This window comes from Leptopilina heterotoma, unplaced genomic scaffold (assembly GCF_015476425.1).
Source record: "Leptopilina heterotoma isolate Lh14 unplaced genomic scaffold, ASM1547642v1 Lhet_15, whole genome shotgun sequence".
NCBI lineage: Eukaryota > Metazoa > Arthropoda > Insecta > Hymenoptera > Figitidae > Leptopilina > Leptopilina heterotoma.
In genome coordinates, this window is record NW_025110867.1 from 4,047,701 (window position 1) to 4,061,730 (window position 14,030).

A 14,030-nucleotide genomic window follows, 5' to 3' on the forward strand; every position below is an offset into this window, starting at 1 on the left:
GAATGAGTATTGTCAATTTTGTTTTAAATCATTGAATTCTTTTGCGAAATCTTATGAAAATACTAGATATTGAAAATAGAATTTCGAATATTTTTTGATGATATGTATGTAATTGAATCGTTTTAAAGAACTTTGATTATAATTGTTGAGAATAGTTTTTTGATTTCTAGTATTAGCGAATTTAAAGTAATGGAATTTCTCAAACAAAAACAGAAATAATAAGGCTTTAGTGTCCGAAATCTAAAAGTACCCGAATAGTAGCATAACGTAAAAAAGTAGTAAATAGTGGGTTTTAGTAGATGAGTGCGAAGACTGAAATAAAAAAAAAAAAAGGAAAAAGTTAAATAATTCTTTTAGGTGGCAAAAAAAAGAAATATATTATTGTTTGTTTGTGCAAAATAGAAAATTGACATACAGCCGTCCCAATTTGTTGAATCAGTAGTGAGGAGGCTCTTGGCGAATCCGTGGATTCGAGAGCGAGCTGCTGCTGCAGACGACCTCTCCGTGTCTTTATCCCTTTCTCGCCCCCTCACTAACAACACACCCAAAGCTACAGCTAATTTTCTTTCTTTTCTTTACTTTATTTTAATTTTTACTAATTTTCATTTCTCTCCAAACTGGATAATTTGAACTCGATTTTTCAAAATAATAAGAATTTTTTTCTATTTTACATTTCTCACCAAACTGAACAATTTAAACTCGATTTTTTAATAAATAAAATAATAATCAATAAATGAATAAATATATTATAATAGTTTAATTTAATAATTAAAACTCATAGGGAAATAAAGTACCAATTGGGAGAATCGAGTAAAAATAGGCAGTTTTTTTTTAAAATAGAATAAAACTCGCACATTCGTCAAAACGGATATTAATTTTAAAAAGATATGGCCAACAAAGTTTTTTTTTAAGAATTTATAAGAATTTTTCCTGATTAGTAATAATTTTCGTTTCTTGAAAAATCTATTTCTATTGATTAGAATTTTACGAAAGGAAGAAAGAATGTAAAAAAAAGAATGATTTAAACATTTTTTTTCTACTTACCGAGCTTCAAACTTGTATTGTATTTCTTCGTTTTACAACTTTTACACCAAAACTTCCCGCGTGGACATCTGGGCAATGGTGGATCGAAACATTTCCAATGCCTACTCATTTGACACGTTTCACAGGTTATTAACTTTCCACCGAGTGAACATGCCTGACAAACTTCAGATTTCTCTCTGTATAAATAAAGGGAAAAACATTAAGTTATCAACATCATTCAAAATAAAAATAACAATAACAATTATAATAATAATAATAATAATAATAATATTAAATAATAAAAATAAATAATAATAACAGGCTTTGCACTCGTTACTTCAAATTTAAAAAAATAGCTTTAATCAGGGTTGCCACAAATATTTAATTTTATTTTTCCCTGACTTTTTCCAGATTTCCAGAAAAAATTTTCACTTTTTCCCTGACCATAAAGAATATTCTAATTCACTCTAAAAATTATTAGATACTCAAAAAAACATTCTATTACATTTACTTACAAATTTCTTAAATTGTAAAATTATTCGCAAACATCAATAACTAAATTTTTAAATAAGTATTTAATTATTATTTTTCCATAGGAATTAAAATTCTTCAAAACATTCAAATTCAAACATTTTTAAAATTCAACAATTTATAAGAATATTATTATAAAACATGAATATATCAATTACTCCGAGTCGAAAGACTCGGAGTGATTGAGTAGATCTTCATGTTTTATAAAAATTTTAATTTCCATCAAATTTTTCAAAAAAAAATTAAATTATTTACAAAAATTATAATGAAATTCGTTGCAAGAATTCAATTATTTTCATAAATAATAAAATTCTTCACATGGTTTCAATTATTTTTAATACAATTTTATATAAATTTCTCAAAAAATTAAATTATCTTCAAAAATTTTTTGCAAGAATTAAATTAGGTAAATTTCAAAAATAATGAAATTATTTGCTGAAATTCAAAAATTTTCAAAATTTACATTTTTAATACAAGTTTTCAAAAGAATATAATTATTTAAATAAAATGTAATAAAATTCGTTGCATAAATTCAATTATTTTAACAAGTAATAAAATTTTTCACATATGAATTCAGTTATTTTAAAAAAAATGATAAAATTCGTTGTAAGAATTCCATTATTTTCATAAATTATAAAATTTTTCTGAGGATTTTAATTATTTATGATACAATTTAAAGTAAATTCCTAGAAAAATGGAATTATTTATTTCATTTTTTTGTAAGAATTTAATTACATTTTACGAATATAATGAAATTCTTCGTTGAAATTCAAATATTTTCACAATCTACTTTTTTAATAAAACTTCTCAAAAGAATTCAATTATTTAAAAAAATGTAATAAAATTCGATGCAGGAATTCAATTATTTTTATAAATAATAAGATTCTTTCAAAAAAAAAATTCAAAACAAAGATTCTTTACATTATTTCAATTATTATAAAAAAATTTGAAAAAATTCATTGCAAGAATTCAATTACTTTTATAAATTAATAAAGTTCTTCACGGGATTTCAATTATTTTTAATACAGTTTTAAGTAAATTCTTCGAAAAATGTTACTAATTTCAAAAACTTTGTTAAAATTCTTCGAAAGAATTCAATTATGTATTTTATCAATTATGTATTTTTAAAAATTCACGCTATAATGCTTTTAATATTCAATTATTATCTAAAATTTTAACTAATATTCATTTTCAAATCAATTTTTATTGGAAAATTCTACAAGAATTCAATTATTTAAATAAAAAAATAATTTATTTATTGAATGAATGAATGTTTTTCGAAACTAAATTATCATAAAGAATTTTATCAAGAAATTTGAATTTTTTCGAGAATAATTAAATTTTTCGAGGAATTCAATTAAAATTGTATTAAAAATAATTGAAATTCTATGATGAATTTTATTATTCATGAAAATAATTGAATTTTTGTAAAAAAAATGTTATTATTTATGAAAATAATTGAATTATTGCAAAGTTTGCTTAGAATTTTATAAAAAAATTTTTTTTTTAAATAATTGAATTCTTTTGAAAAATTTTATTAAAACTGTAGATATTGAAAATCATTGAATTGAGAAAAATTTTTTGAAAATAATTGAAATTTTGCAAAGAATTTTATTAAATTTTTTGGAAAATAATTGAAAGTTGGAGAAGAATTTAATTATTTTTGAAGATAATTGAATTTTTATGAGAATTTTTTTTAATTTTTAAACATAATTGAATTTCTGCGAAGAATTTTATTACTTTTGAAAATAATTGAATTTCTGCAATCATTTGTAACTTCTCCAAAATTCAATTTTTTCCAGTTACTTAAATAAAAATCCCTGACTTTTCCCTGACTTCCCTGACCTGTGGCAACCCTGATAAAAATAAAAATGAAAATAGAAAGTTCAATATTTATATTGACAATAAAAGAAAAATGAACGTACGAGTCTTCGTCAGTATCTTCCTCGATAGCTTCATCGTTGTTCGTGGTGTCCTCTTCTGCCACTTCATCCTCACTTCCTGGCACCCTCTTGGCGCGATTGTGTCGTGTTTCTTTGGTTAATACTGTGTCCTCCTCAGGTTCGTCCTCGAACTTTCGCCTCTTTTTAGCTTTTTCCTTTGGTTTCACCTCCCTCGGTTTACACGTCGTACAGAACCAGTCGCCCTCAGGAATACTCTAAAATATTATTCACAAAATGTTAATTTTCTTCTTTCTTTTAATTTCAACGGAATTTTAATTTCTGTTTTTAATATTTAATATTTAAATTTCTATTTTTAATATTTAATATTTAAATTTCTACTTTTAATATTTAAGTTTTTATTTTTAATATTTAATATTTAAATTTCTATTTTTAATCTTTAAATTTAAATTTTTAATATTTTTAATTTTTATTTCAAGAATATAATCCTATTTTAATAGTGTACTATACTGACATTTAATTTGGGCTTCAAACAATAAAGATGATGTCCCTTATTGCATCCATCACAGAGTAACATGTTCTCAGCGTCCCTGCGTCTTCGGCAAATTCGACACTGAGCATTCAATGCACTTTTACCCCATGCAATACTATTGTCCAATGTGCTCAAATGAACAAATAATTGCGACCAACTTGTCGATGTCATCAATGAATGTTCCCAACGATCTCTCGCCTCTTCGCTCGACCATTTTTTATCCTTGTCATCGGAACCAAGAGGCTTCTTCAGGTACTTTGGTTCAATTGCAAGATACACCTATTTAGAAGCATAGAAATTTATTTTTATAGTACAACTTACGAGAATTCAATTATTTAAATACAAAACTCAAATAGTAGATAAAATAATCAATTATATTTAAAAAAAATTCTAACTGAAAATTATTTCAGGCATCGCAGTACCTTTTTTCCTCAAAAATGGTGATTTTTTTTCAAAAAGGGGATAAAAATAATTATTTGTTTATAAAACTTGCATATATAATTCAAATTTTTTTTATCATATAGCTTCTATAAAATTTTTTAAAAATGATTCGATTTTAATTAGAGTTGCCACAAAAATTTAATTTTGTTTTTCCCTGACTTTTCTCTAATTTCCAGACAAAATTTCGACTTATTCGATGACCTTAAAGGTGAAAAAGTGGACAAATCACAAAAAAAGAGGAAAAAGGTGACAAATCGTCAAAAATAAAAAGGTGATAAAATTGAAATAAGGGGAAAAAGGGGACCAACTGTGATGCCTGTTATTTGTAAAAAAAAATATTAAAATGAGAATAAAAAAAAAATAAATAAATAGAAATAAAATTAAAAAAAGAAGTAGAAAATAAAATAGATTAGTAAAGATTTTCACCTGCAAAATAGCGCACGACATTTGACGAATTGTCATTTGTTGTTTAGTGTCGGGATGCATTTCATCTTCACCAGGTTGTCCCAAATATTTTCCAGGATCGCGATACGTTTTTGTACCAACACTACCAACTTCAGAGTCCGGCGTATTTGGCCGACTATTACGTGATTCGTGTTTAATTTTATCTACAGTCGAATGAACCGCACCCACGTCAACTTCAATTTCATTTGCTCCATAAACAAGTCGATCGCATTGCTTATCATAATGACCCTCTTGTATTGATTTTCTCCACAAATCACGATCAATTACTTTCAAAAATCCTAAACAACCAATTTTCACTTTATCCTCCAAATCAAGAACATAATCTCTCAACGTCAATTCAATTACACTATCAACTTGCATATCCATTGGGAAATTTAAATTTGTACTTTCTGTTTTTGGTTTCTTGGTATTTTTATTTGATAACTCCTTTATTGGCTCTGTAAACTGAAATTAAATTGAAATTTTCAATTTTAAAATTACAATTATATGATTTTCTAACTTTAAAATTACACATGTTTTTCTACTTTATAATTACACATATTTTTCTATTTTAGAATTATTATTACAAATATTTTCTGTTTTTCAATTAATAAATATTTTTCTTTTTAAAAACTTTCCGAAAACTATTGAATACTTTCCATAAATTATTTTTAATACTTTTTGAAAAAGTTCTTTGAGAATTTACAAAAAAATTAATTCTACAGAATTTTTCGTTAAAGTTTGAAAAAATTCAGATTTTCAAAGATTTTAATTTGAAACCTTTTTGAAATTCAATTATTTCAAAAATCCATGTCATAATGCTTTGAATATTCAATTATTATTTAAAATTTCAACTGAAATTCATTTTTAAAAAAAAATTTATTAGAAAACTCTGCGAGAATTCAATTATTTAAATACAAAAATATATAGTTTTCCGAATAATTAAATGTCTCTTCAATTAAATAATATTGGAAAATAAAAACTTTCAATAATTGCAAAAAAGATTCAATTAAACTTTTTCAAAAAATTAATTTTACAAAATTGTTAGTTAAAGATATGAAAAATTTAAATTTTCAAACATTTTAATTTGAAACCTTTTTAAAATAAAAAAAATTTTTTTTTAATTATTTATAAAAATTCACGCTATATTGCTTTTAGTATTCAATTATTATCTAAAAGTTATAACTGAAATTCATTTTTAAAGCAATTTTTATTCGAAAATTTTACGAGAATTCAATTATTTAAATACAAAAGTTAATAATTTATTGAATAATTGAATGTTTTTTAAAATTAAATTCTCAAAAAAAATTTTTATCAACAAATTTTTAAATAATTGAATTCTTTTGACAAATTTTAATAAAATTTTTTTAAATAATTACATTTTTCGAGAAATTCAATAAAATTGTACGAAAAATAATTGAAATTCTGAGATAAGTTTTATTAGTTATTATTTAAATAAAACAATAAATAATTTATTAAATAATTGATTACTTCTTGAAAATGAATTTTCATAAAAAGTTTTATCAAAATTTTTTTAAATAATTGAACTCATCCGAAAAATTTTAATAAATTTTTTAAGAATAATTACAATTTTCGAGAAATTTGATTAAAATTGTATTATAAAAATAATTATTTATGAAAATATTTAAATGTTTGCGTAGAATTTTATTTAATTCTTTTTTAAATAATTGAATTCATTTGGAAAATTTCATTACAATTTTTGAAAATAATTTTTATGAATAATTACATTTTTCGAGGAATTCTATTTAAATTGTATTAAAAATAATGGTAATAGAAATTCAGCTATAAATTTTATTAGTTATGAAAATAATTATTCTTTGAAGCAATTTTATTAAAAATTTTTAAAAATAAATTTATCCCTGTAAAAAATTTTATTATTTATTTATGAAAATAATTTAACAATTGCGAAGAAATTTATAGATAATTTATTAACTATAGAATTCCTGTGAAATTTTTATTATTTATGAAATTTATTAAATGTTTGCGCAGAATTTTATTAATATTTTTTTGAAATAATTAAATTTTAGAGAAGAATTTTATTATTTTTAAAAATAATTGAAATTCTGAAGAGATTTTTGTTAAATTTTTGAAACCAATTGATAATTCGGAAGAAGAATTTCCTTAATTATAAAGTCGATTGAAATTTTGACCAGATATTTTTTTTTTAATTTTTGAACATAATTGAATTTTTGCGAAGAATTTTATTACTTTTGAAAACAATTGAATTTCTGCGAAGAATTAAATTATGTTTTGAAAACAACTGATATTCGGAGGAAGAATTTTCTTAAATAAAAAAATAATTGAAATTTTTACCAGATTTTAAAAAAAATTTTTGAAAATAATTGAATTTCTGCAATCATTTGTAACTTCTCAAAAATTCAATTTTGTTTAGTGTTTTTAACTAAAATTCTTTTCCGTAAATCCATTATTTTTAATAATTAATTAAATATTTTATATATTTGATTAATTTTTGAAAATAATTGAATTTCTTCGAAGAATTAAATTATCTTTTGAAAATAATGGAATTTCTGCGAAGAATTAAATTATCTTTTAAAAATAATTGAATTTTGAAGAAGAATTTTATTATTTATAAAGATATTTGAAAGTTTTACCAGATTTTTTAAAAATTTTTTGAACATAATTAAATTTGAAGGTTTTCTCCTGACCTGTGATAATCCTGACTTTATATTCTTATTTTTTTGCAATGAATGAATGAATTTTTCTATTAATTAAAATATTAAATATTTCTCTGTTTTGAAAAAATATTATATTTTGTTATACTTACAACTTCTGGATTGAGTTTATGCCTGGGACATTCCTCAATGACTTCGACGATATTTGACGTTTCCATAATAAGATTATTTCGTAGTTCTGACTCGCGAAAACCACGTTTACAAAGACCATTAATAATTGCATCAATATCCTCGCGTGTACCGTAAAAATTCCATTTTGATTCGTTACGTTTACAATGAACGGGACATTCTTTATCGCCAGTGCATGCCATTAATGATTTTCTCAATTCGTGCATTTCAATTTTAATCTCCTTCTTTGGACTTCCATCCTTGCGGGGCGATTTTAATCCATTTTTCTCAACGAAACCAACTTTTTTCGGTGATTTTTTCAATTTCTTAAAACTATTCTCTTTATCGCCGCATTCGTCGTCAAATTTATTACGTAAATAATTATAAGTTCCCTCGCGTGTTTGTAATTCGGGAACTAAAAATGTCCCCTCTGGAATGCACGTTCCCGGCCACCATTCGTCACACTCCACGAAAATTCCTATTGAAAATTATTATTTTTATTTGAACAGAAAAAAAAGTATTCTAATTCATTTCTTAAGTTAATTAATATACTTATAGAGTAAAAAAAGTGATTTTTTACTTTCTAAAATTCCATAAGAAGATTATTTTGTTTATTTTGAAAATAGATAAAATAATAAATACCAGGAATTGACAGAAATCTCCAATATCGACGATGAGCACGATCCGAACCGAGTAATACCATCATTTGATCGTCCCTTGATGCTTGTTGAAGTTCCTTGAGTTTATTATCATATTCCTCGCGCTTCTTTTCCTCCTCACAATTGCCGCGCGTCACTTTTTTTGGCTTCTGCTCTGTATCGTCTTCAACTTTACCCTCTTTTTCGCGCTCCTTCATTTTCTCACGCTCCTCCTTCTCCTTCTTTTGTTCGGCAATTAAAAATGATTTTAATTCACGTTTTGCTTGAATTAATTTCTCATATCTCTCCTCAATTACGTCGCGTATCGAGGCAAATGTTAATAATTGATTAATAAGGCATGTGATGATTTTCAGTCTATCGTCAAGTTCAAATTCACAAACATTTCTGTGACTCAATATTCGTAAAATTCGCGCCTCATTCATTCTCAATAGAAGTGCTGGATCATCGTGATTCGTGTAACCACCTTAAAAAGAAAAGATATCATCAGACCTCGAATCGACTTTAAGACGCAAAAAAAAATTGCTTTAGTCAATTAGAAATTCAGAAAAAAGTAAAAAAAAAAAAGTTTTTAATTTAATGTTGTCACACCTAAATTTTATTTTTTATTTCTGTGACTTCTTCAACATTATTTTTCTCATTTCAATTAAATTATTATTTTCTAGAATTTTTGTACAATAAATAAAAAAAAAGACAAATTAATTTTTTAAAGACTTTCAATTAAAAATTTAATTTATGTATTTGAATTGTCGGATATTTGTAATTAAAAATAATTGAATTTAAAAAAATTAGAATGAGAAAATTTTAAGAATTAATTTTTTTCAAAAATATTTTAATATAATTTTTTCTTCAAAAATTGTAATGAAATACTTGAAAAAAAAAATCAACTAATTTCAATTAAATTTTACCAAATTTCAATTATTCAAAATCTGTTTAACTGCATAAGTTTTAAAAATATAATTAAAAAAGTTATTCAAAAATAATTTTTGAAGTATTTGACTATTTTTTTGGGCTATAAAATTCGAAATACGTAAGTTGCATTTTATGGAGTATTTTGATGCAATATTTGGAAGAAATGTCGAAATAGTCGCAAATTTTTGAAAATAAATCGAGAAAAGGCAAATTTTTTGAAAATAGTTGAAAATAAATAGAAAAAATCATAATATCCGAGGGTTGTATTATTTTTTTTTATTTAAAAGTAAAAAAAAAGTGTCAAATGTATATTTAACCCGATTTTTTTTTTTGAAATAGAGAATTTTTCTACTCACCTCTTTGTGAGAATCTCCATTTAGACGCGACTTCACCAATTCTCCCACCGGAACTTAAGAGATGTAATCGAAGAATTTCACTCAATGTGACGTGATCGAGAGCGAGTTCGGATAATGAGCATCCCTGATGATTTTGACACCATGTTGACGCCATTGTCGCCAATTTTGTTGCTTCCGCCATCGATGGAACGCCGCCTTGTTCAATATTAATATCGTCCGTCAAATCAGCCGCGTCAGCGTGTATTTCACTCTCCTCCTCGGCTTGAAATTTAAAAATATTTGCAAGAAGAAGTTGTAATAGATCACTGAAACCACCGGCAGTATCCTTCATCATCATTGTCTTCTCAAGTATCTCTAAATTCAAACCACCAGTGAAATAAGTATTTACTTCAAGTTCCTCGTAAAAGAATTGCAAAAATTCAAGTATCATGGCAAAATCGCCAAATTTCTCATTTGGAATTCCACAATTAACTGGCACTGGCAGTGGTAGTGGCGCCAAATCCTCGCATTCTAAATCATCCTTCAATGTATTCCATTTTTTCGTATAAGCCGCAAATGCAATTTGCTTTTGTTTCTCCTCCTTTTTCCTCTCCTTACGCTCGAGACGTTCCTGCTCCTTTTTCTCCTTCTCCTCAAGAGCGCGGGCTTTTGAATCCTCCTTGATTTTTCCATTAACCCTAGAGAAAATATTTAACATTAATTATATTCTTGTTTAATTATCCTATTCAAAAATTTTATTAAAATTTTCCACAAGAATTTCATTATTCTCATAAATAATAATCAGGGTTGCCACAAATATTTAATTTTATTTTTCCCTGATTTCCAGACAAAATTTTCACTTTTTCCCTGACCATAAAGAATATTCTGATTCACTCTAAAAATGATTAGATACTCAAAAAAACATTCTATTACATTTACTTACGAATTTCTTAAATTGTAAAATTATTCGCAAACATCAATAACTAAATTTTTAAATAAGTATTTAATTATTATTTTTCCATAGGAATTAAAATTCTTTAAAACATTCAAATTCAAACATTTTTAAAATTCAACAACTTATAAGAATATTATTATAAAACATGAAGATATCAATTACTCCGAGTCGAAGACTCGGAGTGATTGATATCTTCATGTTTTAATTTCCATAATATTTTTCAAAAAAAAATTAAATTATTTACAAAAATTATAATAAAATTCTAAGCAAGAATTCAATTATTTTCATAAATAATAAAATTCTTCACATAGTTTCAATTATTTTTAATGCAATTTTAAATAAATTTCTCGAAAAATAAAATTATCTTCAAAAATTTTTTGCAAGAATTAAATTAGGTACATTTCACAAATAATGAAATTCTTCGCTGAAATTCAAAAATTTTCAAAATTTACATTTTTAATACAAGTTTTCAAAAGAATATAATTATTTAAATAAAATGTAATAAAATTCGTTGCATAAATTCAATTATTTTTACAAGAAATAAAATTTTTCACATGAATTCAATTATTTAAAAAAAATTAATAAAATTCGTTGTAAGAATTCCATTATTTTCATAAATTATAAAATTTTTCTGTGGATTTCAATTATTTATAATACAATTTAAAGTAAATTCCTAGAAAAATGGAATTACTCTCTTAATTTTTTTGTAAGAATTTAATTACATTTTACGAATATAATGAAATTCTTCGTTGAAATTCAAATATTTTCACAATATACTTTTTTAACCCTTTGAGGACCAGTGTTGCTTTCAGGCAACATGAACATTTTTTTATTAACTCGTGCATAAATTTCTTAATTTTCAAAACTGAATATTGAAACAATAATTTTCACATAGTCTGAAAAATTTCGTATGACAGACACTGTTCTTTAAGTAAAGAACTTCAATAACTTTCCCTGAAAAGTTTGCTTAAAAATGAAAAATCGCGATTTTTTAAGAAAAAATTTGGTCCTCAAAGGGTTAATAAAAGTTCTCAAAAGAATTCAATTATTTAAAAAAATGTAATAAAATTCGATGCAGGAATTCAATTATTTTTATAAATAATAAGATTCTTTCAAAAAAAAATTCAAAAAAAAGATTCTTTACATTATTTCAATTATTTAAAAGAAAATTTGAAAAAATTCATTGCAAGAATTCAATTACTTTCATAAATTAATAAAATTCTTCACGGGATTTCAATTATTTTTAATACAGTTTTAAGTAAATTCTTCGAAAAATGTAACTGTTTTCAAAAATTTTGTTAAAATTCTTCGAAAGAATTCAATTATGTATTTTTAAAAATTCATGCTATAATGCTTTTAATATTCAATTATGATCTCAAATTTTAACTAATATTCATTTTCAAATCAATTTGTATTGGAAAATTCTACCAGAATTCAATTATTTAAATAAAAAAATGAATAATTTATTGAATAAATGAATGTTTTTCGAAACTAAATTATCCTAAAGAATTTTATCAACAAATTTGAATTTTTGTCGAGAAATTTCAAAAAAATTTTCAAGAATAATTAAATTTTTCGAGAAATTCAATTAAAATTGTATTAAAAATAATTGAAATTCTATGATGAATTTTATTATTGATGAAAATAATTGAATTTTTGTAAAAAAATGTTATTACTTATGAAGATAATTGAATTATTGCAAAGTTTGCTTAGAATGTTATCAAAATTTTTTTTTGAAATAATTGAATTCTTTGGGGCCATTCATAAATTACGTAACGCTTTTTTTGGTCATTTTAGACCCCCCCCCTCCCCCATGTAAACTTTTACATACATTAGAGATATTTTTATAATGAGTGTAACAAATATCTTGACCCCCCCTTACCCCCTGAAGCGTTACGTAATTTATGAACGGCCCCTTTTGAAAAATTTTATTAAAACTGTAGATATTGAAAATCATTGAATGGAGAACATTTTTTTGAAAATAATTGAAATTTTGCAAAGAATTTTATTATTTTTAAAGATAATTGAATTTTTTTAAATTTTTGAACATAATTGAATTTTTGCGAAGAATTTTATTACTTTTGAAAATAATTGAATTTCTGCAATCATTTGTAACTTCTCCAAAATTCAATTTTTTCCAGTTACTTAAATAAAAATCCCTGACTTTTCCCTGACCAATTTTACTTTCCCTGACTTTTCCCTGAATTCCCTGATTTCCCTGACCTGTGGCAATCCTGATCAATTTTTAAATGATTACACATTTATTTAATTATTATTAAAAGTTTTTCAAATAATTGAACTCCTGCGTGAAAAATTCAATTATTTTTTAAAAATATTTTAACTTCCTCGGAGAATTTTTACAAGATTTTTAAAAATAATTGAAATTTTCGAAGAAATTAATTAAAATTGTTTTGAAATTAATTGAAATCCTGCGCCTAATAAGAATTTTATTATTTATATAAAAGTAATTGAATTTTTTTACGAAGATTTTTATTATTTATAAGTTGACTAAAGAATGATTTTCAAATTTTTTTATAAAAAGTTTACAAGAATTAAATGATTTTCAGTACATTAATTTTAAAATTTAAACATTTATTTATTTATTTAAAAATTATTTAAAGAGTTAGGAAACAAAAAAGAAAACAGCAACTAATTTCAAACTGCGAACAGATTACCGGAATACAACGATAATTAATATGGAAGATTCTCTATTTCTATATATTTTCTTTGTACTTTCTTTGTATTTTGTTTCTACTTTTATTTCAAATTCTATTTATATTTTATTTCCATTTTCTTTATATTTCAATTGCACATCTCTAACAATAAATAATTATTCATATTCGAATATATTAGAAACTTTTGTCTGTACTCTTCCTGCCGGAAGTGATATTTTTCGAGAATTTAAAAAGGAGGAGCTGAATATAAATTTAATGAAAAACAAACAAACCTGGGCTTTCTCTGTTTTTTCTCAACAACGCCTCTATTGACTTTCTTCAGTGGATTTGGCTTATCGAATTTACGATGCTTCGAAACGTCTGAGGTGACATATTTATCCATGGTGGATTGTTTAACGATTCTTCTTGGTCGGGGAGTAAAATCGGGTAAAGAACCATCGAAAATCGTATCGAATCGCACTTTTCCAACGCCATATTGTTGTAAAATACTTTCCTGAAAATAAAAAAATAAATCAATCTTATTTTTCTCTTTTTTTCTCGTTCACGACACTTTTAAAATTACAGGGTTGTCACGAAAATTTTATTTTGTTTTTCCCTGAATTTTCCCTGCTATCCAGACAAAATTTTTACTTTTTCCCCCAACCTTAAAGAATATTCTGATTCACTCTAAAAATTATTAGATACACAAAAAAAAGTTCTATTACATTTATTTGTAAATTTATTCAAAAGTAAAATTATTCGAAATTTAAAATTTTCTTTAATTATTTTCAAAAAAATCTATAAAATTGTTCACAAGAATTCAA

General features: G+C 24.0%; 1 protein-coding gene across 3 annotated transcripts in view; it reads right to left on the reverse strand.

The window, feature by feature from the left end:
- LOC122498391 (bromodomain adjacent to zinc finger domain protein 1A) overlaps positions 1-14,030 on the reverse strand; it is a 28,970-nt gene that overhangs the window by 10,740 nt on the left and 4,200 nt on the right. For 2 of the 3 annotated variants that reach the window (XM_043606088.1, XM_043606086.1), the window contains exons 5-13: positions 13,500-13,720; positions 9,619-10,295; positions 8,337-8,816; positions 7,679-8,172; positions 4,855-5,337; positions 3,970-4,266; positions 3,480-3,712; positions 1,045-1,220; positions 416-532 (exon numbers count right to left, since the gene is read on the reverse strand). In XM_043606088.1, the coding sequence (XP_043462023.1) occupies positions 416-532; positions 1,045-1,220; positions 3,480-3,712; positions 3,970-4,266; positions 4,855-5,337; positions 7,679-8,172; positions 8,337-8,816; positions 9,619-10,295; positions 13,500-13,720 (3,178 nt within the window). The remainder of the gene's footprint in view (positions 1-415; positions 533-1,044; positions 1,221-3,479; positions 3,713-3,969; positions 4,267-4,854; positions 5,338-7,678; positions 8,173-8,336; positions 8,817-9,618; positions 10,296-13,499; positions 13,721-14,030) is intronic. The other variant, XM_043606089.1, reaches the window with a different exon arrangement.